Raw genomic sequence first — 25,509 nt, forward strand, 5'->3', positions numbered from 1 at the left:
AACTTGATGCTTTGATGGAATTCTTTGGAATGAATCTCTAAAATTTCTGGAGGAAAGAATACCTTTACAGTAAACTACACATCATGGCTGCAACAATCATGTTTACAGAAAGAGAGATTGTATTCTGCTCTTTTCATTCAGTGGTAATGCAGTTGTATTATCCTGATTGGAAGTCAACAATGCACATAACATAATGAGAAAGCTACTAAATGTGGAGCAAGAAGTTCAGCAGATCTTGAATGCTTCCAGAAATGGTAACTGCAACTTTCCATATATGGTTTTCATGTGATGCTATTAAAAGTTTGCATTCATCAATATATGTTTTTCTGGTCTAGAACCAGATGTTTTTTATTGTTAAGCTATAGTTGCCAAACTAAAACAGGCCAAAGACAGAGCAAGACAAGGAGAATATAATGATAATTATTTTCTCAAATGAAAGTTGAGTTTCAGAGGAAACTTTGCAAAGGTAAGCTTTTTTTCTTTTTCTTTTTTTGAGGGGGATTGCAAAGGTAAGCTATTATCACAGTACTTCTGAAGTTTAAGGACCAAGTAAAATGCATTGGTTTCTATCACCACCACCAGTCAACAGAAATTATAAATTTCACATGGTAAAAGTAATTTACCGGAATCAGCTAAACTTCCGAAGTTCTGGAGTTCTATAGGCCCATTTAGAATTTCACTGATTAATATATTCTATATTGCGCAGTTATGCCATTTTTTGTTATCCAAAGTGTGATAGTTCTTCTGTAACAAAAAAAAAGTGTGATAATTCATCCATATGTTCATTTCAGATTGGTGCATTCTAGGAAATCTTTACATTGTTCATCATCTAGATTGATGCTGCAAGTTTCTCAAATGACATTGTGGAGATGCTTTTGGAATATACAACCAAGACCAACTAAGATCATGCACGGCTTGTATGTACTCTATCGTTTACTTTTATATTTTCTTCATTGGAAGTAGATTTGTGATTACATTATCTCTGCTTTATATACATTTATGACTTGCATCATTCACAGACGTTTGTACAAAAGTTAAAAGAAACAACTGGACATCAATTTTTTGATTAACTTGACCGTTTACTATACCTTCTGGGAAGCGTTTTTAACGGTTTTGCTGAATCTTCCACCTAAGAGTATCATGTTGCTTAATAGTCCATGCTAGATATTAATAAAATATGAGGAAGTCTTGAAGGATTTGCTCTCCTACAATTCCACAGGCAAGGAGTCCTACAGCAACCAGTACTGGCCTTGCTCTGGATAAAGTCTTCTGATGCGAAGCGTTATCTCTTTCTTTATTATGCATTTTCCCATGCCATTGCTGGTGGAAGAACTCCATATAGCATTGTCATACAATACCCTCCCTGATCCACGATAAATAACTTTAGTCATGTACAAAACCAGCATTTAAATTGTAGATCATAGCTATGCCTGCTAGAATTTGGATCTGTTAACCTATATTGTAAGCATAGAGTCAGTGCTCATTACTTACAGCAACATCTGTGGCAGTAGAGAATATATCAGGAACAGTAGTCGACACAAGAAGGAATGGAACAACAACCACTGCCACTGATGTAAAGCTCACATTGTTACCAGCCCACCATTTTCTCAGATCAAAGGGCTTGTTTGGTTTCTGCAACATGCAAGTTAAACAATGTGTAGCGCCTTACAAGCATACTCGGGAAAACTGTTACTTATTTCTACTCATCATTTTTGAAAAGTTACCTGCAATGTTTGTGTGAGAGGCTATTTAGTTGTTCTTTGAAAAACTCAGAGAAGCCAAGAAGAGTGTCAATCAGTGATGTTCCAACTGCAAGGAGAGAAAAGGCTTCGACCATGTATGAAACCCCACTCCATTTCACCCTAAACCAAAGTTGAATTTCATAGTTAGTCACTGCTTGCATAAATTTGACTGACATGTTAACTTAAACTGGATTTACCAGAGCTGGTCTATCATTTTTCTCGGAGTAGCACATATTCAACAGGGTCAATCATTTGGTCAGCTTGGGCAGATAAATCAAGAGCAATTGCATCCCAAACAAACAACCCTAGCAGTGGAACAATACTACCAAAAACCACCGAAATCCTTAAGCGTTTAAGATCACTGCCCAAATATGCACAAAGAACTGCAAAGGGAGACAAAATGCCATGACATAGGAGAGTCTCAAATATTGCTTGCTGAACAAAATGCCAGTGTACTTCTTAACCAGAAAAGCAAAATATTTTCCTTTACGAGGTGCTAGGTATTGTAGGGGGGGCTTTTCCCCAATCTCCACTTCCCTCTAGACCTGACCAACCTCCAAACATTATTGCTAGAACCTTTATTGCTACTAGTAAGCCTGTGAATCATATATATTCTTAGTTTTAGAGTTAAAAAAGAATCAAATATATATGCACCTGTACTGTTGCAACCATGTAATGGAGGTTTGGTCCAGATGTTACCTATCATGGAAGCAGTGAGCAGTTGGTTAACTTGATCAGTAGCTCGAGTCCCACCAATGGAGATGAGAAAAGTGAAAACTGTAGTGAAAAGGATGCCAGAAACTGGAGCTGGGAGATTGATCAAGTGAAAAAGGATCTCACCAGACTTGGAACTATAAGCAACCATGGAAGTATAATCTAAGAATATGTAAACCAGAGAGGCTAGAGTTCCACCCCAGTCTCCTAAAGTCTCTTGAGCCATAGTCCTAATTGAAATGACCTTCAACTCATTCTCTTTGTCTCCTTTCCCTTCTTCCTCCTCATGCTTACATTGATTTCAATCAGTAATAGTGCCTCAATCAGTTGATAATGCTTGTGATTACCATGGTTATTGAACTTGGAATCAATCAATATGACATGATAATGCTTGTGATTACTTAGATATTTATTTCTGTGAGTGGATGGTAGTAGGTGAATGAAGAATTAGTGGAGGAAACAATATGTAGTGGAGTGATTAGGTGAGATATTAGTATATAGTGTAAATTAGCTTATATATATCATTGAATCTGTATATGCAAATCAATTCAAGGAAAACAATCAGTATTTTACCACTTGGTATCAGAGCCTCCTGCTCTGTTCTTTCTCCTTTTTTCCGGCAGGTCGATCTCCGACGTCTCTCCGCTGCTTCTGCTTGGCCGCTCCGCACTTGGGCTCGCCGCTCGACGTCGCCATCGACCTTCCTCGGAGCTCATCGACCCACTGCTCCTCATCTCTGCCGCTGCTCCTCATCTCCGAGACGCCCTCCTCCGGTGGTCCCTCTCTTCCCTCTCCTCGGCTCTCTCTCTCGCTCCATCGACGAGACCTTCCTCAGAGCTCATCGACCCGCTGCTTCACTGCTCCTCATCTCTGCCGCTGCTCCTCATCTCCGAATCGACCCGCTGCTTCACTGCTCCTCATCTCTGCCGTTGTTCCTCATCTCCGAGACGCCCTCCTCCGGTGGTCCCTCTCTTCCCTCTCTTCCCTCTCCTCGGCTCTCTCTCTCGCTCCATCGACGAGACCCTTTTCCCGCCGCTGTCCCTTTCTCTCCTCTCTTTCCCGAAATTTTTCTTCAGAAACCCTAACATTTATCTCTCAACCCGACCCGACCCGGCCTGCCCTCGACCCGGCCCGCTCCCGACCCGACCCGATCCACCCGACCCTATCCGGTTTGCCCGACCCGACCCGGTCCACCATATTTTTGTCAGTGCATATTCACCGTCAGGGCACGTACATCGGTGACAGATTGTTCTAATTTTTTGTGTTGTTTTGCTGTCTAACTACATTGCTTCTTTTTTTCAATGGGTTTTGGACATGAAACTGAGGGTTCTACGCTCCCTGAAGTTCCGACCTTCGAAGTATCTGTCAAAAATTCTGACTGTGGTTCCTTTGGGGGCACCAAACTCAACGAAACCAATTTTCGTAAATGGAAACGACTCATGGCTGCTCATCTTCGAGGCATGCACAAGATGGGACATGTCACCGGCGTCACTAAAGCTCCTAGTCCTGAGGATATTGTTGCCTACAACAAATGGGACGACGACGATGGTCTTGTCATGTCCATCTTGTGGAAAGCTATGAATGATGAGATAGTTGATCTCGTGGAGGCATGTGCTACTGCGCAGGTAATATGGGAGACACTGACTGGCTTATATACTAATGACTCTGATTTCATACAGGTTCATGAGTTAATGTGCACATCTTTGGCCATACACCAAGATGGGCAACCGGTGGCGCATTATTTCACCAAGCTAAAAAATATTTGGGCTGAGATTGATGTGAAACGTCCTTGCATGATAAAAAATCAAGAGGATATTGTTTGGTACCATAAGGAGAAGGAGCTTGAACGAGTTCACCATTCCCTGAAAGGTCTTGATGTCAAGCATACCAGTGCGAAAGGCGAATTGCTCCGAATGACCGAACCACCTAGTCTACTCACCGCTTTCACCTATATTCGAAAGGATGAGTCTCAGCAGGAGAGTATTCTTCCGGCACCGGCTGTCATTTCCAGCCTTACTATTCATGCTCGCTCTCCGGCACCACCCCTTCTGCAAGCACCTTCCACCCCCCTTCATCGACAAGGACCACCACCAGGTTTCGGGAATCAACCTCGCCCTCCTTGCTCTTATTGCCATGATACTAACCATGCTCGTGCGACCTGTTGGAAATTATATCCGCATCTTAGGCCCAAGAGGCCTAATCATCGTCCCCAGGCAAGAGCAGCTCTTCACTTAGTTCCGGAACCCGATATCTATGGTGTGGTTGGGAATGATCATCATACTGCTGGCGGAGCACCTACCGCTTCCATCATTGGCCGTAGTCAAATTGGTATGGCCTTCAATATTTCTCACTCTGTTAGTTTTGATACTTGGATTATTGATTCTGGTGCATCTGATCATATGACTTATGATAAATCTTACTTCACCATATTGTCCCCTCCACCCGTACCCTCTGTTACTAATGCTAATGGTGAGGCATTTCCCGTGTTAGGATCTGGATCCGTTCGTATTACTCCCACCATAGAGCTTCACAACGTACTCTATGTACCTGCTTTATCTCATCATTTGATATCTGTTCCCCAATAAAACGCTGACGCTCAGTGCTCTGTAACATTTTTTCCTATGTATGTGATCTTTCAGGATCTTCTCACCGGACGGGTCATTGTTCGGGGGTATCTGAGGGGCCGGTTGTTTCATCTGGATCTGACATACGCAGGGGAAAAACCAGGGGGACAGTCTCGGACCGCTTTACTCTCCACTTCTGACAAGCTAAGTGAAGTTTGGTTATGGCATCGTCGCTTAGGGCATCCATCTTTTAGTGTTATGAAAAAATCTATGCCTACTTTGTTTATTAGTGTTGACGAGTCTTCTTTATGTTGTGAGACCTGTGTTTTGGGCAAGAGTCATCGATCTACTTATTCACCTAGTACTTCTACTAAAAGCTTTATTCCTTTTGAACTAATTCATTCTGATGTTTGGGGACCCTCTAAAGAGTCTACTGTGTCAGGCATGCGATATTTTGTGTCATTTATTGATGATTGCACACGTCTTTCATGGATTGTACTTCTTAAAAATAAAGATGAGGTTTTTCCAGCTTTTCGTGCCTTTCATACCTCTGTCCAAACACAATATAATGCCACCATTCGAGTTATTCGTTCTGATAATGGGGGGGAATATGTGAATCATCACTTTCAGGAGTTTTTTAACACACACGAGATTATTCATCAAACAACGTGTCCTTACACACCTGAGCAAAATGGGGTTTCTGAAAGAAAAAATCGTCATTTACTTGACATGGCTCGGTGTATTCTTTTTAGTGCCCACATGCCTAAATACCTTTGGGGTGATGCTGTCATTACTTCCGCCCACCTTATTAATCGTCTTCCCTCTCGTGTCCTTCAAGGGAAAGTCCCCTATGAGGTACTTGCATCTCATGTCTCATTACCCTCTTTTCATAATCTTTCTGCTCGTGTTTTCGGTTGTGTTGCTTTTGTTCATCTTTCACCACATCAGCGTTCTAAGTTGGATGCCCGGGCGATTAAATGTGTGGTTTTTGGGTACGGAGGACATCAGAAAGGGTATCGGTGCTATCATCCCCCTACTCGGAAATACTATGTCACTATGGATGTTACCTTTTTTGAGGACATGAGTTATTTTCCCTCTTCTGATACTGCTCTTCAGGGGGAGAATTCATTTTTTGAAGAGTTGTATCATGGAGAGGGGGAGACAAGTGAGTCAGTTGATATGGTAATAGGTTCCGTTGAGATTACCAAAGCCACACAGGCACCACTTGAGGTCGTCACTCAAGAGATTCAGGCACCAGAAGCTGACAACACAAATGCTCCTCATGACTCCCATACAACTATTTATACCCCTGACCAATGTTCTCCTGGTACAGAAGATCACTCACCTGAGGTTAGTCATTCTAGAGCTAATAGTAGACAATATGTTTTGCCAAATAGGTCTACTCGGGGTCAACCAACAAAAAGATATGAACTTAACCTTCAGACTAAAGCCAAGTATCCGGTAGCGAATTTTATATCTACCAAAAGATTATCTAAGTCATATGAATCATTTGTGAATCAAATATCTACTGTATCAGTATCTAACAAAGTGCAGGATGCATTGGGAGATCCAAAATGGAAAAAAGCAATGGAGGAAGAGATGGAAGCATTACAAAAGAACAATACTTGGGAGCTTGTACCTCTACCATATTGCAAGAAGACTGTAGGATGTCGTTGGGTGTTTACAGTGAAGCATAATCCAGATGGGTCAATAAGCCGATATAAAGCACGCTTAGTAGCGAAGGGGTTCACCCAGACATATGGCATATACTATGATGAGACATTTGCACCTGTTGCAAAGATGAACACTATCCGAGTATTGCTTTCTGTCGCTTCTAACTTGAACTGGCCACTTAGGCAGTTTGATGTTAAGAATGCATTCCTTCATGGAGAACTAACGGAGGAAGTATACATGGATCTTCCGCCTGGATATGTGGCCGCTTCTCCAAGTAACTCCGTATGCAGATTGAGGAAGTCTTTGTATGGTCTTAAACAGTCACCTCGTGCTTGGTTTGGAAGATTCTCACAATTCATGAGGAAGATTGGCTACAAACAGAGTAATTCAGACCACACGTTATTTCTCAAACATCAACAAGGAAAGGTAACAGCCCTAATTATATATGTTGATGATATGGTAGTTACTGGGAATGATACTATTGAGGTAGATAGATTACAGAAACAGCTTGCCACAGAGTTTGAGATGAAGGACCTAGGTACACTCAAGTACTTCTTAGGCATTGAAGTTGCCCGGGGAAGTGATGGTATCTATCTGTGTCAGAGAAAGTACATCTTTGATCTACTAACAGAGACAGGTATGTTGGACTGCACTCCCATTGATACTCCTATCGAGCAGAATCATCGGTTAGCAGAGTATCCAGATCAAGTCCCTACTGACAAACCTCGTTATCAGAGGCTAGTTGGCCGTCTGATTTATCTATCACATACCAGACCAGATGTTGCGTATGCAGTAAGTGTAGTAAGTCAGTTCATGCATAATCCCAGCGAGGACCACATGGATGCTGTTGTAAGGATCTTAAGGTACTTAAAGGCAGCTCCGGGGAGAGGAGTAATGTTCTCTAATCACAATAAAATCCTTGAAATTTGTGGCTTCACAGATGCAGACTGGGCTGGAAATATTATAGATCGAAGATCCACATCAGGGTACTTTACCTTTGTTGGGGGTAATCTTGTTACATGGAAGAGTAAAAAACAAAAGGTGGTAGCTCGATCTAGTGCTGAAGCGGAGTACAGAGGTATGACTCAAGGAGTATGCGAATTGTTATGGCTTAGAAACTTGCTACAAGAGTTGAGTATTAAACCTAAATGTGCTATGCATCTGTACTGTGACAACAAGGCAGCTATTGATATTTCACAGAATCCTGTACAACATGATCGTACAAAACATGTGGATGTTGATCGTCACTTTATAAAGGAGAAGCTAGACGCGAAGATCATCAGTTTTCCTTTTGTTCCTACAGAAGAGCAACTTGCCGATATGCTCACAAAAGGAGTATCTAAGAAAGCTTTTTATGACTCACTTGGCAAGTTAGGCATGATTGATATGTATGCGCCAACTTGAGGGGGAGTGTGAGTGGATGGTAGTAGGTGAATGAAGAATTAGTGGAGGAAACAATATGTAGTGGAGTGATTAGGTGAGATATTAGTATATAGTGTAAATTAGCCTATATATATCATTGAATCTGTATATGCAAATCAATTCAAAGAAAACAATCGGTATTTTACCACTATTTCTCCATTCCATATATAGTACAAGTGTACAACAAATGTAAAGCTAAACAAAAAGAAAGGGTCTTATGTGTTCATATCAGAAGTAAGCCTCAAAGAAATCTATATTCTCTTAGACTATGGCCACCAAATTATTTTATATAGACTATAGTCACCAAATGTAGTGTCACGTACATGACTCAAGCACTGTCGCCTCACATAATGAAAGAAGATTAATTAAACAAATCAACCAGATGAGATTGAGAGGGAGGTTGTTACTGCTGGAGAAGCTTTTTTCTGGGAGTACAAGAATCCCTGAGCCTATCCTAGTACCAATTATCAAAGCAAATGCCCCTGCAATGGTTCCTTTCTTCTTATTGGGATCCTTGATTGGATTTACATCCATGCTCAACCTTGCATCACTTGTCTTTGCCTTCTTTGCATAACAATATGGAGTAAACGATGAAGTCTGCTGCAGCTGCAGCTGGTTGTAGGAATAAGCATGATAGCTGCAGAGAGAGTCAACAGAAGGTTATGACAAAGCATGCAATTGAACCATAAGAGATAATGGATGGAGCTGTAAATCAAGGAATAAGAGAATGGGAGTTACATGTTTCATATATACATCCTTAAATTTATGCAATTACTTTGGTTGTTTTGATGTAGTGTTTCCCATGACTGAGTTCTTTTTGGGTTGACGTGGCTTCTTAAGTGCAACGAGGTAGATTGAGTCATGAAATTTGAAAATCCATACTGTGAGTGTCTGGAAAAAATGAGATCAGGGGAGAAGTGTAGGAGATGAGACTATGAACTGAGGTTCAGGTTTCCCAAGAATCTTGGAAGTGAACAATGATTGGTCACTTGGCAACAAAACGGGCTCCATATTTTATGTAGACTCTAGTCGGGAGGAGGATATTTATTTGTGTAATGTTCTCACTTACATTAGAACCATACAACTCCCTTCTCAAACTATTCCTTTTTGTTGAGTATTCTATTCAAGTTAAATACCAAGTATTCTTGTAGAGTTGTAGAGTTAGATTCCGACCTTAACTTAGTTCACTTGTTTTTGGACGTTAGTCAAGGGATGAGCAAATGCAGAAACATAGATTATAAATAGGGTACATCTTTGCCATGAAAACAAAAGAAAAAAAAATTGATCAAGGGAGTTAACTATAGGTCGAACTTAAAATTTTCATGCTTAGATAGTTAATTAGGAGATAAATTTGTTTTATTCACATGCAGTATGTTTCTCATCAGAATTCTCTTACTTTGCACTTTGCAGTGCCCTAACATTTGTCATGTCAGGGATAAACCAGCAGCCTTCTATAGAATGGACTAGGCTAGGCCGGGGTAACTACAAGGCAATACATAGAGACCACACAGAAGGTATTGGGATTTAAGGAATATTACATAGGAGTGATAAGACTACAGCTAGGTAGCCTTTGTAACTTGTTACCTGGCCATGATGATCCATCTCCCAAAAGAGACCATTATCAATTGTTAAAAGACAAAAGGGCATATATATCTATCAATCTAGTTTCCACTTGAGCAGGAGCTTCAGGCATAGATCCAACATTTGCGCTGAGCTATATACCGGCATATGTATCATTGTGTATATATGGCTGTGCATGTTTAGGCCTTATATATATAGCAAAATCAGATGAGATGGGATAGACATGCAAATACATATGAGTGAACAGAGGAATGGGTTAGGGATAAACACGAAAATGACTGGAGGACTCGGACAGCGTTATGGGAATAGGTTGTGACAATCAACGTGAGGCTGATAGCTTAAATCACAGAAGGAGAGAAAGGGAGTTATAGCTAGAGCTTCGAGCTGGTTCTGTTACAGCTTGTTTTCTTGTCTGCTTGGAATAAATTCTGCTTCAATATATATCCATGTCTTCACAGCTAGCTCTGCTCTCACTAGAGGCCAAGACGACATTGATGCTCGCTCTCCACACGAGCGCCCAGTATATATAGCTACTACGTACACTATGTTGGTGATGCAATTATATATATACATGGCATTCAAAACTATCTGTAGCTTTACTTCTTAGATTACACCACATAAATGAAACAAGCTCGATCTTAATGGCGCATGGGGTTCGGAAAAATGGAGGCAGCAACGTACCCTAGCCTTTTCGTTCTTGAGGTGTCATGCATGTATGCGAAATATTACATGTATGTAAATCCTTCCTACGTGATATGATCAAATGAAGATCAAACAAAACGTTTTTTTGTTTGAAAATAACACCAAAATTGTTTCTTGCCAGATATCGATCATCTTAATTTCTTCGTATTCTATAGGATCATAAGATGTGATCGAGCACCTAAGAATAAGCCGATAATTCTGACTGAGGAACCTGGCATAGGATCGATTGTTGAATCTAGTTGGAACAAAGTCAATGTCCGACTCAAAACTTTGGTAACTTCTTGGGTAGAAGAAAGTCCGAGGTTTTCTTGAATTAGCGTACGCACAATCGAATTAGATTCCTATAAATCAAAATGATTCTTGCTAATGATCGTTACAATGTGGACTAAACACAATAATTTCATATCGTGTCTCACAGATCTAATTTTTTATCCAACTTCAATTGTTTTTTATTAGCTCTTGGCATGGATTTCTTGGATAAGCTAGTTTTATGTTCCTCTCTATGGCATGCGCAGAGGGATCTTCATGTCTAATACACTAAGGTCGCCCACTAAGAACCTAATGAATGACATGATGGGATTAGTCCACAAGCACTAAGTACTAGTAATCAACTTAAGAAATAGTGGAACACCAAAAACCATATGTTTAGCCATGAATTAGTGGTGCTCTTGTCCTTCCCTTTCGTGGTTTCTTATGTAACCAATTGTGAGAATAGGAATTCCCTAATTAACCACCACCACCTATGAAGATGAAATCAAGAGGCAACTCACTTTCTGGGGACACATTATACCATATATAATGTCTAACCGCACAAGCTCTATATTATCACTCTTGTACTAAACTAAAATGTTTTTCAGTATTTTGGAGCAACAACTTCATAAAGAAGACTATCCCAACACAAAGTCTAGACTTATCGAGCAAACACAAATAGACCGTTAGTCCGCACTTCTCATTAGGGTTGACAAATTAAGTCTGAAGCACAAGGATAGCAAGGTCCATCATCTATGAACAACAATGTACTTAGTTTGATTTAAAACCTTCACTTCCGATCCTAAACCTCCAAAAGCTTCTCAAGGAATGCATTGATAAATTGGCTTATGAAGGTACGTACAAAGGAACTATATGGAAAGAGATGACATACGGAGCAAGGTGAAAGCAGAAACAAACTAGGAAAACAATACCTATTTCTCATGCCATCTCTAAAATCATTACTGGTTCCGGTTCTCTTCCGATCATTCGTATTATTATCGAAAATAGGACTTCATAGCGCGCTAAATTCTTTGAAAACATATGACTTTCATTACATTTTTTCTTAAGAGGAAAAACAAAATCACAAACTTAAACCACAAAACACAACTCCCTCGTAATTGATCCAAATACGTATGAGACACAAAAAGGGGTGGGGATTAAACAAAACTAGTACTATAGATTTAATTATGGTTCTTTGTATGGTATATTTTTCTTGTTTTTATCATTTTGTTGAATCCAACACGTTAGAGCAAAAGATTTCTTTGAATCAAATAATTAAAAGTTCCCTAGCTTAGCCATTTGGTTCATTTACAAGCTGCGTAATCAAGATGGATACGAGTCATACGACCAAGATATATGTATTAGAAATTTAGTAGTGAAAGTGAACGCCGGCATTATTTTGTTAATCGAGCACTATCTCGTTGAAAATCGAAGGGGTTATGCCAATTCAGAAACTTCTAGCTTATTCTTTTTCAATTACAATGCCAACCTAACTGTATAATATAGCCTATAGATCGAGGAGAAAACTCTTGCAGTGAAAATCGTGGCAACCATACCATAGCCTCCGTTTCACCATGTACAATGTTTCCAAGAAAAGAAAAATTAACCCTTAGGATGTTTACCTTTTCTGATCGATAGAACTCCTCATCCACATCAAGGTTTTCACATTTAGTTTGGTTGTTCAAGAATGACATGCTCCATGCAGCTCGCTTGATCATGATGTTTGGGTGCAATATAGTTTGTTGCCGAGAGAAGATCAGTGACTTTCTTAGTTTGTTTAGCCGGAAGCGTCAACTTTCTTTTCTATAATACCAGCAAATTTGAAGTAACGACCTTAATGATGTCGATCAGTTATTGCAAATTACCAACAAAATTCTAACTCACTGGCATCTGGCGACAACTTGATAATTTGAATGTTACTAAATTAAGATATGATCATACTAAGTCTTGCCTTGATCTAGATAAAATTCATTGGTCATACGTATTTGTTTGAATTACAGACACAGATTATGTCCGAAACATTAAAATATACCGTACTTGCGTAAGTGAGATAGTCTACGAAGATATCATCGACTATTGTTGGACCTCATTAGATTATATATGTCATCAAAGACTCTCAATCCTAAATCCATACACTCAAAACTCCGGACTATCAATAGTCAACTCATTTGTTATTCCATTCACTTTTTATTCTAAAAAAAAATTAATTAATTTCATTACCGATATATTCACTGAAAAATACATTACCCATTTTATACAGATTAATTGAAAGTCAGCAACTCCATATTCCCGTTACTCTTAGCTTGTTATAGATGTCATCCATTAACATTTCAAACGTTCTAGTGTCATTGCTTCATGCTCCAAATTGTTCCACTTTACCCTCATGAAGAACACATAATTAACTTTTACTGGCTGGAAAGGGTTAATAATAAAGTTACTGCCAGTAAAGGGCTAAAGAGGTCCTTGGTCCCAGCCTCCAAGGTTATTTTCAGTCAACTCCCCATTCTTGTCTTCCTTTTACTATTGGTTTACCGTTTACCTAATGCCAGCCACCATCCCTTGCTTCGATTGCTTCCCATATTTTACTGTTATATATATATATAGATAAAAATGTCAATTTGCACCATAAATTTTTTCATAATTGTCAGTTTGCACTATGAATTTCAATTTGAGTCAATTTATCTTCTAAATTTGTTAAAAATTACCTATTTGCACCTCATCCGTTTAATTTAATATTTTTCATCCAATTTTAAGTCAAATGTCATGCATTTGAGTGACAATATTGTCATTATATTTTTATTCATATTTAATAATGAAATAAATTAATAAAATCACTTAAGAGGAACATTTGTTACTATGTTTTTTTGTTTCTTTCGAAACATGTAATTGATTTATATATTTATTATTTTACGTGATATTGTATGTTAAAATATATTTAAAAATATAAATAAATATATAGAAAATTAAAAATAAATGTGTATATATAAAAATATATATACTCACTATATTTGAATATGTGAGAATGTTGAATATATAATTCGAAATAGAATTAAGTATGTAGAAAAAAGATGTAAATAAATAATTTGATTAAAAAATAATCCTATTTTTTAAAAATATTTTATTTGTTTTTAAGAAAATTATAAATAGAAAATGACAACATTATCACTCTCGTGCATAACATGTGACGCAAAATTGGATATAAACTGTTAAATTTAATAGATTGGGTACAAATTGGTAATATTTACTAAGTTTATGAGATAAATTGACTAAAATATAAGTTCATGTGCAAATTGACAATTTCAACTAAATTTATAATATATTTTGATAAATATATATATATATATATATATTTATTTAAATTTCACTATATCCTAAGGAGGGACCGATGATAACACGTCAGACCACCCTCTGGTCGTATCTAGTCCAATCAGGGGCATTTTCGTCAACAAATACTTGAGAGGGAAAAAAACAGAAGAGAGCAGCAAGCAGCACTAGTAGTGCGACGTTCACCGACGGATGTGGCGGCAGGGCCCACGCATCTAACGACAAACGGGCGCGAAAGACGGTAATTTTTTCTCTCTCTTTTCCCTCCCCTGGTCCCGAAACTGACCGTCGATCACGGACCAACAGAGCCCGGCAGTTCCTAGCCGTCCGATCACGGAGGTGGAAACCAGCGGCCGTCGGTGACCACAGTGTTGGAAACACCGAAATAGAATTTAACCCCCCAGGATCAAACCAAAAACGACGTCGTCCGGGTGGAAATGTCAAACATGTTTGGGGATATACATTTAAAAAATAAAAGCTATATAAAAACACAGACATGCTCTCTGCCAAAGCCTGTGTCCTTTGCCTGCTTCTTCTCCCTCTCTCTCTCTCTGGTTTTCATTTGCTTTTCTTGGGTTCTGGTTGTTTCAGTTGGTTAAAAAAGCTTCGCTGCGTGTTGCTCTGTTTAGCTTTACCGTGCTCCGTTAAACCCCGAACCCCGAAGCGAATTTCGTTAGGTTTCTCGTACAAGCCAAGACCATTTTCAGCGGGTCGGAGATAGGAGTAAAGAACGAGAGAATATATAGTCAGGGTTAGTAGTGAGAAGTATGAGTTTCCTTGCTCAATTCGTTTTGTCTAATTGAAACAACCCAAACCGAAACCAATTTCTGTCATTGTTTATCATGGATTCGAGGGCCGAAATGCAAGAGCCGAGCATAGACACGGATAAGCTGAGCTACGAGATATTCTCCATTCTGGAGAGTAAGTTTTTGTTTGGGTATGATGATCAGACGCTCTGGCTCCCCAAGCCCATCTCTCCGCCGGCGTCGGAGTCGCAGCCCGACCAGAATGCCGTGATCAAGAACCAGCGAGGCAAAATCTGCATTCTCAGCATCGACGCCGGCGGCATGCGCGGGATTCTCTCCGGCAAGGCCCTCGCCTATCTCGAGAACGCGCTCAAGCTGAAATCCGGCAACCCCGACGCCACAATCGCCGACTACTTCGACGTCTCCGCCGGCGCCGGCGTCGGGGGCATTTTCACCGCCATGCTCTTCGCCACCAGGGACAACGCCCGCCCGATATTCAATGCCGACGACACGTGGCGGCTCCTCGTTGATCAGGGGAAGAGATTCTACACCGCCCGCCGAGGAAGCTCCTCCGCCTCCGGCGGGGGCTTCCTACGGTGGTTCATCCGCGGCGGCTCCAGCTCGGCCGGGATGGAGAAGGCGATGAGAGAGGCGTTCAGGGACAACGACCGGAGCTTGACTCTAAAGGACACGTTGAAGCCGGTTTTGATTCCCTGCTACGACCTCTCCAGTACGGCGCCGTTTCTGTTCTCCAGAGCCGACGCGCTGGAGACGGAGAGCTACGACTTCCGCCTCTGGGAGGTCTGCCGCGCCACGTCGGCCGAGCCGGGTGTGTTCGAGCCGGTCCAAATGCGGTCCGTGAACAACCAGACGCGCTGCCTGGCGGTGGACGGCGGGCTGGCCATGAGCAACCCGACCGCGGCGGCCATCACGCACGTGCTCCACAACAAGCAGGAGTTCCCGTTCGTGCGCGGCGTGGAGGACCTTTTGGTACTTTCCATCGGGAGCGGGCAGTTTCTAGAAGCGAGCCACGAGTACGAGCAGGTCAAGAGGTGGAAGGCCAAGGAGTGGGCCCGCCCCATGGCCCGCATCTCCGGCGACGGCTCCGCTGACCTCGTTGATCAGTCCGTCGCCATGGCCTTTGGTCAGTCCGGCAGCAACAACTACGTCCGCATTCAGGTAAAACCATATACCCTTTAAAACTCTCCGCTACAATATTTCACTGGCCGGCTGCCCAAGCCTTAAATTTGCGTCGATTTTCGGACGCAAAAATGTGTGACACTTAGACACACGTATGCACAAAGGTCACATTTTTGTGTTCATGGAATTGAATGCTGGCGCTTCGTAATGTAAAACCTTGGTGGCCTCGTAGGGAGGGAATTGCATGAATTGTAGCAGAAAACGGGGGGGGGGGGACCTTTGTCAGATCTGTTTCTTTTTCTTAGCTCAATTTTGTTTTGCCGATTTAAAATTTTCGGGGACCAAAGAAATGAAGAGTGGTGCTTTTTTTTTGGGGGGGGGGGGGGGGGGTGGGGGGTTGGCTGATAAAGACTTGGTGTGTCCTCTAGACCAACTAGGTCTAAATTCTAAAAATTGACGGATTACTCAGATTGTTTTCTCACTAAATATAAGGGCCTTGGGGGGATTTTGACGTGTTTATTTTTCCCACTGCATTAGCGACCTTGCTCATATTGATGAATTCTTTCTCTGATTTTGTTGGCTTTAATGCGTTTTTGAAGACTCGAAGTTTGCTTCTTGGGGCAAAGCCTCTGTTGGACAATTTTATTTTGTTGTTTTTGGGATCTCTGACCCTGTTTTTCTGGCATTGAAGTATGAGATTGTGGTCAATGCGGTTCATCTTATTAATTACTGTCAGCACCACCTCTTGGGTCTCTCTGGTTTTCTTGTTGATGTGCATGTCTCTGCATCTTTGAATCTTTGTTAATATCTGCATAAACAAATGTTGCGGAAAGTGGATACTAGTCTATCATATTTTCCACCTCATGGATAATGTTACTATCACTGCCCAAGACCCTTTTTGTCACATTCTGTTTTCATTTTTGTGGCATTGTTTTATTAAAGAGGTGGTCCTAAGATGGATCTGCCTTCCATTGATCTTTACCATTAAGTTTATTTTTTTATATTAGCTGTGCATGCTATCAGATTGGATTCTTCTCCGTATATATGCATTGCCTGGTTTTAACTTAATGAGTCTGATGCATGCTTTGCTTTTAATCTTGTGTATTTTAAGAGAAATCTTAATCTACACCAACCGTGGAGTTTAAGTAGGTGGTAATTGATGATTCGTGGCTAATAGATGCTTAATTTGGCAATTATATGTGTAGGCGAATGCGACAAGCTTGGGGAGGTGTGGTCCAAATGTTGATACAGACCCGAGTCCTAGCAATGTCAAGATGCTGGTGGGATTGGCAGAGGATATGCTGAAGCAGAAGAATGTCGAATCGGTTCTATTTGGTGGCAAGAGGATCGCGGAGCAGAGCAATTTCGAGAAGCTTGACTGGTTTGCCGGTGAACTTGTGCTGGAACATCAGAGGAGGAGTTGCAGAATAGCTCCCACTGTTGCCTTCAAGCAAGCTGCTCCTAAAGCCACTTAGTCTGACTGCTACCACCAACAATACCAAAAGGTAACTTCTTTCTTCCATTACATTTAATGCAATATTGGTTGAAATATTCCTTTCACGTTTTAGTACTACACCGTACGGTGTGAGACTCATGTAGTCATGCAGATATCAATATGAACCATTTTGATGCATCATTTTGGTAATCCATGAAATTAGATTGCATTTTTTACAATTGTTTGTCAGAAACTTTATTATAAACAAGAAATTTTGGTGAGGAATAGCTATCCCTGTTTTTCTTATTATAGCATATGCTATCTTGATGCAACAAACCAATAATTGAGATGGTGTTGGTGGAAAAAAAAAGAAAAAACCTTGCATTTCATTTACTGGTATGCTGTATTGGGATGTGCCACAACTATATAATGTGTGCAAGACTTTTCCTCCCTCAGATAATAAAGTGAAAATTCTTAGTCTTCGGTTTCCCCGTGGGCTGGTTCTGTCATTTTCTTCCCTCTTTATACCTACCAGTTTGTTCTTGCTTCCAGACCCCAGAAAAATTGTTCTAATGTTGTTTATTTTAAGTTTATAGAAAACAGAATGCCAAAAACAAATAGATGATTTGCTTATAGTCCCAGATGCTGTCGGCCTACCGACACCGGTTCTTGATAGATTCTGAGGGGAACTGGGGTATAGAAATTTCAGTGAGAAATTGACTAGGCAAAGAAGGGTATTCTGGTCATTTGGCACATGACCATATGATTGTGATCCTTGCTAAAGGCATTTCCGTAGTCCGGAAAAGAGGGTCTCTCTGTGTTCACTATGATGCTTGGTTTGAATGTCTGGGGCAAAGCACCTCCTCCTATGGAGTTTTAGCCTTTGGCCTACAAAATCACATATGCCTCTTTCGGTGAATTCCAAAACTCCAGTAGCTTCGTGGAATTGAATAGTCAACTTCTTTTAAGTTGCTTTAGGTTTCTTTCAATCATCCAAATAATGTTAAACAAACCTGGTAGTTGCACACATACATAGTGGATTTTTAGAGTAGCCAAGTGGATAACCATATTTGTTTACTGAACACAGATCCATTATGTAATTGTTTTAGTTCTTATGTGGTAATCTCTGGAGTCTGGGGCCATGCAGATATGTAAGGTAAACTGTAGAGAATAAGATAGAGATATTAAATACTAGAAGTCTTGTGTTCTAATCAATGTTTAGAATGTGCTTGCATTCCTATAGCTTGGAGTAAAACTGGAATTGGTACATAAAAGGACTAGCAATAATGTGACACTAGACTTCCCAGCTCACTTTAAACAGACAATGGGGTAAGCAGTGAAAACTGCTAAAGTTAAAGCTGGTTTTACATGAAAGGACATGGTGACCCTTAGCTCAATACTTTCAGGACAGTACTATGGATTTCTGATTTTCACCAAGTGTATAATACAAATTCTTATCTTTTTAGTGTAAATCAGATGCGTCTTTTTTCTACCATCATTGTGTAGCTTGAAATATAACAATGAATTATGTGTTCCAATTGCAGATTATAGAGGCTCATTACAAAGGAAGAAAAGAAAAGCTCAAAAGAAGGGTGAAGAGAGTAAAGAAGCATGCAAATCTTTGTGGGATTTTTTTTGCCCACCAAGGGACCATACAGTGTGCCAGTGTGGGTCTCCACTCTACCTTTCAACTATGGGTAGGAACCAATGTGAAGAAAAAGCATGAGAGAGAGAGACAGTAAAAGCTTTTAAGGTCAAAACAAACAAGAATCCAAATATTCTTGTGTGAATCTATTGCATTTCAAATTGAGGGTTTAGGGATTTTTATACCCTTTGCAGTTTTATTTATTTGCAACTTTTCCCAAACGCTTTTCCATTTTCTGTCCCTTAGTCTCAAAAAACTTGAGCGTGGGTGGTGGTGGTAGGGCTAAGTGAAAACCCAGAAAAGAAAATGATCAAAGCTCTTTGTTTCTGTCTTTGGCATATGGTCTCTTTTCCCCTTAAATATATTCTCATTTTGATTTATGTAGATTTTTGTGGAGAGTAGTTTACCATATTGAGTATCTTCTTCAAGCAACTGACCATATCTCCTGTGTGGGTCTTCATGGCTTCTAGTTAGAAACTTTTCATAGGGAGGTTTTTTTTTTTTTAATTTTTGGCATGAACTGTGTAATATAGGTTTGGGGGTCCTCCTCTATTGTAAGTTTGATGATTGAACAAAGAAAAACTTATTTTGTACATGTTTTTAGTTTTAAGAAAGTGTTGGTGGGTGTTACGTACATGATGAAGCTTTGATTTTCTTTGGGTCTCTGTTAATTTTTTTTTACCTTTCTTGAATTGGCTTTCACACGCGATCAAAGCTTTTTCCTTTGCCCCTATTGACTATTATAGAAAATGATTAGTTGGTTTGAACCTTCGAGCATGATCAGGCTTTTCTCATCTTTTGATGGTAGAACTTGTGCAAGTAAAGCTTATATATCTTCATGTAGAAGGGTCAGCAGAGCTGCTACACATAGCAATCAACATGCATTGCCCTTTACTTAGCATTGCAAAACTGATTCTATGGATAGCCAAAACAAATCATTACCACCACACTTGGTTGCTCCCACGGTGTTCACGATATGACCGAAATCGGTTGTTCTCTTATACTCACCGGCTGCGTTTTAACCGAAATCTAATGATAACGCATTTTGCCAATATGGCCATTACAACATTTCGCTCCTAAGTGCAATCGAAATTATACTCTTAAGCTCATTATGTGAAAATGTAACAGTTTTTATATAAATAAACGTGACGAGCATGAGACTCATATAACTAAAATCTAGGATTTTGTATCATAGAGATTGACATTGACACAAAACGTTGCTAGATCATACACGCATCTACTTTATATAGCTTAAAGTCTTATAAAAAGTAGAATCTTGAAACTAAAAAAAAATCCAAAATCCCAAATGACAATTTAACACCAATTACTACAATTTGATGTTACATTTCAAACTAATAAAAGGCGAGTTGTGAAAAATCTAAAATGCTGTTCTTTCAATATGACAGTTTGACAGCATCCCTGATGAGGTGTTGCGAATTAGCAATATCAATCACTCTCATCAATTTTGCATCGTTTTTTTTGTTGACTGAATATGAACCTGAATTATCATTGTACATTACATTCTACATTAGAAAGAGCATCAATGTTTGGTGATTTTCACGGTGCACTGTGGATTGAGCATTAGTTTTGGGAACCTAAACACAGCTTTTAAGCTGATTTCAGAACTAATTTTTAGAAACAACGCAATAGGGGCCGTTGGTTGATTGAATAGGCAGAAAGCAAACAAGGGGAAAAACTGAAAAGTTGATAGCAAAGGGTAACTAGTTTTCTCACTTTCTAATGTTTATAATCATCAAGGAATCCAAAATGTGACTAGTTAGCTTTATTTGAAAAAGATACTAATGGACATGTCTCCTTCAGATCTCTTGATGACTTGATCTACATAAGTAACATTCCTCCTCCCAAGTACGTGCAAGCCTAGAAGGCCAAGTTCTTATTGTGTGCATGTAACTATATTACTAAAATAAATTAACCAATGTCTAAATCTTAACATAAAAGGGCATGTAATAATAAGTAGAGTGTCCGTCGACTTTTTCAAAGATTTCAAAAAATTTAATTCGCATATATACATTGAGAAAAAACATCCATCACTTTCTTTAAATTGATCACATCGATCAATTAGACCAACACTACTGGTCTACTCCGCCTTAACTGGCTTTCTTTAGCGAAGACCCACCAAAGTTTTCACATCAAACTCATAGTTGCTAAATTGCTATATATAATGTTGTGCTCACATCATAGTCACATTGTGAGGTTGGTAGCTCTCTTCTTTTTTCCATATTTGAGTAATGTTAAAGTGCATATTCCCTGCCATATATATTCGGTCGGCTACAAACCCTATCTTATGAAGATCCTTTCTGGCCTATGCCATGCATTTATCAGATTAATCCTTTCCCATGACCATTTTCTTTGACAAACTAATGATCGAATCTTACTTATATACCAATATTGGATTCCCTACTAGCTACTGTAGCTAGTCTCTGTTTCATTTCATTAACATATATATACTTGTGATACATAAACTCCAGTTTTAGCGTGATTTGTGATCAACTATGGCTAAAGTAACACGATGAATGTCCATTTTATCTTTCGGTTGGTGTTGATTAGGAACACCCGTTTACAACTTAACCCTGTAAACCAGGAATCGAAATCGATCAATAACGAATATGAAAGGAGATTAGAGATCGGGTACACGTACTTAAGGCCAAGCTTGGACGAGATAATACATCGCTGTAATCTCAGAGTTATATTGCATTCGGTTGCTGTCTCTATAGCTACTTGTCACCATCTTAGTTTTCCCTACTTTACTGATTTTTGCTTTTCTACGTAGAATTGGTTGGTGAGCTATCTATCTATCTATATGGCAATGAGTTCTTTTCTCTCTTTTTTTGCCAAATAGTGTATTGTTAGGTCACTAATCCTTTGTCTTTGTAATTTAGTGCTATCCCTCTCATGCATAATATTATCCACAACGGCTAGCTAGCTCGAGAATTAGTGGATGGTACTGTAATGCTAATATATATAATGTTATGATTTTCTATGTCAACTATAATTTAGTCTTGTTTGCATCAATTATTGGACACTTTTAGTCTCTAATGTATCTAATCCCCTATCTATGCATTGCTATATATTGGCTTATAAGGCGTTTGTTAGCCAGACAGATCAAATCACGCAATTGTATTAAATTTGACGTGATGATCGATATATATCATTATATCAGTTGGTTTAGTTTGGCATCCTCAATTCTTCTGACAAATTAATACAAAAGAATCATAAATCAAACATTAACGTCTGTATGTATATGAGAATGAGCATGCATGCATATGATCGATCGTTATTGCATTTCTACTTTTGAGAATGTATGAATTACGTTTTACTTTAGAACTAGATCAAAAACAAATTATCAAGACTGGTTAATTACTTGGTAATTAGAAGCGATGATATCCAAAGTTAATAGTTCATGAAGTCGAATCTCATTTCATTATCGTTAACGTAACTTCACAGTAATCGAATTAGACAACCACAAAACCATATGCGGTGATAAATATTCAACTAGCTTGTCCTCCTTAATATTACGTGCTCAAGTTGCTAGTTGTTTTCAAAGAACTTGATCACCAAAGATATATAGTCCAATTTGTGTCGACGTCTACCAATTCACTGAATGCGTCTACATTTCCGTTAGCTTAACCTGAGTAATCATGCCAATAAAACAAAGAATTTAATCATGAAATTCATAAACATGTCAATTTAATTAAGGGACCAAATATACCAAAAGAATTATATGCAGACAGATGTTAACATTAGAATACACGTCCGCATACCTTACCTATCGATAATAGATCGATGACTGAGATAAGCTTTGATTAAATGAAAGATCGATATGACACAATGCGATGTGTCGATACGCACAATTGGAAATGTGAAGAGCTGGCTTTCGATCGAATAAGAACAAATATATTTTCAGCAACATAATCATCGATTCGAAAATGATCAAGATAGGCTTAATCCCATGCCACTTGCACAGATTGTTGATATTTTCAAACAAGATGGCGATCAAATCCATTTTAGAAGTATGAGTTTGCCAGTTTGGCTACGACTGATGTATCCTTACAGATAAGTGCCTCCATATAAACTCATTGTATTCAGTAATAGACCAGTTAATTAGGTTAACTTAGTTTAAAGTTAGACTACGTCTTCATAGAGTTAGAATTTTGATATTAATATACATTTGATAATATACTACAAGCATTCTCGTAAGATTATGGACGTGTACGTACGGTACCTTCTTTCTTTGGTTTTCTTAACAAAATTTCAATACGAAAGTAGCTTTAGTGGCTTGCATTGTTTAGTCACCATTATGTTTGAGTGCCATTGTTTAGTCACCTATCTGGCTATCTCACACAATGTTTGGTTACCAATTGCATGTATGACAAAAGTAACTTTGATTTGGTTCCGTCCACAATTACAATTATAATGTAACAATCTTTATGAAGGAATCTACACTTGAGTTTGATATACATGCTGAAATCTAAAGGAGGATTGATGTACAATTATAATGTATGAACAAAACTTTATGAAGGAATCTACGTACACTTGAGCTTTCTTATCAATATTGTACATCAATCCCGCTTTAGACCTCAGCATATCAAATCATCAATCCCCTAGACACACATTTGCCCTTTTCTGTTTGAACTTTGTAGAAGACACTAACATTTCAATTACTCCATCGATCACGTCCTTGAATAATATGGATCAATAATGGTTGGAGACAGACGACAACTCGTAGAAAACAAAATGTCATGCTTGTTAATTCTCATCTTTATCTATCCTTAATCTACATAGGCCCTGCAACAAACCATTGGTTTGCATGCGTTTATGTAATGATCAAAGGAGGAGGTGGTTAAGCAGTCGATTGGGACATCATCAAGCTAATTTTACATTAGCAATAATCAGTTGAACTGTTCGTATAGTAGTAAGGTGGTTGCAAATTAAACATGGGGTTGACACGGATCAGAAAAGTTTGAATAGAATACTGAAGCCATAAGATTGAGACGCCATATATAGCTGTACCGCCTGTACGTGTTCTTTCAGTTTCAGTACATTACAGATCGAATTGGTGATAAGCAGCTTCAGTCATTAGGTTTCTCACTCTGACTGGAATCACGTACGTACAGGATCCAGCTGAAATGGGCATATGCGCGAAACATTATTCTGATCAGCTGTTTTCCAAATGAAAAATGGAAGGTAAGTAGTGGTGTTGCTGATCGATTCCAAGTGATAGAACAAGAATACAGCTAGCCCTTAATTAATCTCAGTTTATATCGAACGGTTCATCGCTTTGGTGAAAGCCTGAGATAAAGCTGTGGTGCGGTTAAGCTTGAGTACCATCTCATTATGCATGTTTACTTCTGGAACATGTTCCTTATATGGCTGATTCAAGAAGAATGGCAGACTGCTGAGGTTTATTCAATACGGTAGTCTTGCATGTTAGAAGGGTTTATGACACAAGCCCAAATTTGGCTTTTCTAGATGAAAAGCAATGCTTATATAAGCAGTGTCTAAATTGTCCGAGATTTCTTGCCAACATTTCTGGAGATTTCATGCGTGTATGTGGGATTCTCATATCCCTACGTAATTTCTGTTTAAGAAAAAACACCAGCTACAAAGAAGTAGAGATGGTCAAAAGTGATAAATTTTATGATCCATAGGGGCTAGGCTAGGACAAATGATTTAGTTATCATTGTTCTATTCTTGGGACTGAATACATGGACTGCAAATAAAGTCTACTAAAACTGAGCCATTGGAGTTCAGGTGAAGCTTGATTCAAAAGCAAGGTAAATGTAGAACCATATGCGTTTCAAACCAACATAATATCACCGGAACTACAAACCATATGCTACTTTAGACCAAACATTCAACAATGAATTTCAAATTGTTGCTTTAAAAAAACAAAATTCATCACCATACTATTACATCTATAAATCATATATTTCTGAACATGCACATGCCTTATTACCAAAAGAAAATGGTATACCGTGTTTCATAACCTCAAAATCCAAGAGATTGAAAACGAAACTATGACAAAGACATTGTTGGAAGGGAGTTCACTTCAGAGAGAGGTTCTTGTACATCTGGATTGTGTGGAAAGAGATGACACTGGGCATATTGAGCCATTAACTGATCCATGAGCACTAGCGCTACTCCAGCCTCAACCATTGGAACCGCTGCATCATTCCATTGCATGACAAACAATTAACAAATACTTACAGTCGAATTTCGGCTTTAAAACACAAATTAAGCGCGAAAAGTAAAATATGGAATGAATAAGCTGCTTTCCAATCATACAATGAAGTATGGCAATATTTTGCAACTGCAATGTTTCTTTAACTAAAACGGAAAGTACACCGAAGCCAAGATGATGCACAAAAGTTCATGTATCATTCACAGACATACCTCGCGGGACAACACAAGGATCATGGCGACCACGGGCTATTAGTTCAGTCTCCTTCTTATCTCTAGTCACTGTATTTTGCTTCCTCTGCGCAAGTATCACAGAACCATGACAGTTGTGTCAGATAACTAAACCACGCATATTAAAGAAAGACCTGAG

General features: G+C 39.2%; 4 protein-coding genes across 4 annotated transcripts in view; 2 read left to right on the plus strand and 2 right to left on the minus strand.

Moving 5' to 3' along the window:
• Positions 1-25,509, plus strand: part of LOC126802605 (mitochondrial import inner membrane translocase subunit TIM14-1) — a 258,334-nt gene that overhangs the window by 12,645 nt on the left and 220,180 nt on the right. The gene's annotated exons all lie outside the window — the stretch shown is intronic.
• Positions 1,168-9,544, minus strand: LOC126803700 (uncharacterized). The gene is given in 12 exon segments (XM_050531456.1): positions 1,168-1,308; positions 1,310-1,363; positions 1,492-1,655; positions 1,732-1,872; positions 1,976-2,173; positions 2,240-2,338; positions 2,442-2,723; positions 2,726-2,792; positions 4,075-4,112; positions 8,524-8,753; positions 8,870-9,007; positions 9,513-9,544. Coding segments are annotated over 12 exon segments (1,584 nt in total).
• LOC126802585 (patatin-like protein 6) lies at positions 14,486-19,276 on the plus strand. The gene is made up of 3 exons (XM_050530229.1): positions 14,486-15,897; positions 17,064-17,363; positions 18,838-19,276. The coding sequence occupies exons 1-2, from the start codon at positions 14,815-14,817 to the stop codon at positions 17,331-17,333; spliced, it is 1,353 nt and encodes a 450-aa protein (XP_050386186.1). The 5' UTR covers positions 14,486-14,814; the 3' UTR covers positions 17,334-17,363; positions 18,838-19,276.
• Positions 24,891-25,509, minus strand: part of LOC126802587 (chorismate synthase, chloroplastic) — a 4,808-nt gene continuing 4,189 nt past the window's right edge. The window contains exons 12-13 of the mRNA XM_050530231.1: positions 25,353-25,437; positions 24,891-25,123 (exon numbers count right to left, since the gene is read on the minus strand). Coding sequence (XP_050386188.1) covers positions 24,975-25,123; positions 25,353-25,437 — 234 coding nt within the window. The 3' untranslated portion in view covers positions 24,891-24,974. The remainder of the gene's footprint in view (positions 25,124-25,352; positions 25,438-25,509) is intronic.

The sequence above is a fragment of the Argentina anserina genome, chromosome 7 (assembly GCF_933775445.1).
Source record: "Argentina anserina chromosome 7, drPotAnse1.1, whole genome shotgun sequence".
NCBI classification, from domain to species: Eukaryota; Viridiplantae; Streptophyta; class Magnoliopsida; order Rosales; family Rosaceae; genus Argentina; species Argentina anserina.

Excerpts from the sequence above, each read along its gene's own strand:
- LOC126802585 (XM_050530229.1), top strand. The coding sequence starts at position 14,815 with ATGGATTCGAGGGCCGAAATGCAAGAGCCGAGCATAGACACGGATAAG. Across the intron at positions 15,898-17,063 it reads ACAACTACGTCCGCATTCAG|GCGAATGCGACAAGCTTGGG; the intron begins GTAAAACCATAT and ends TTATATGTGTAG.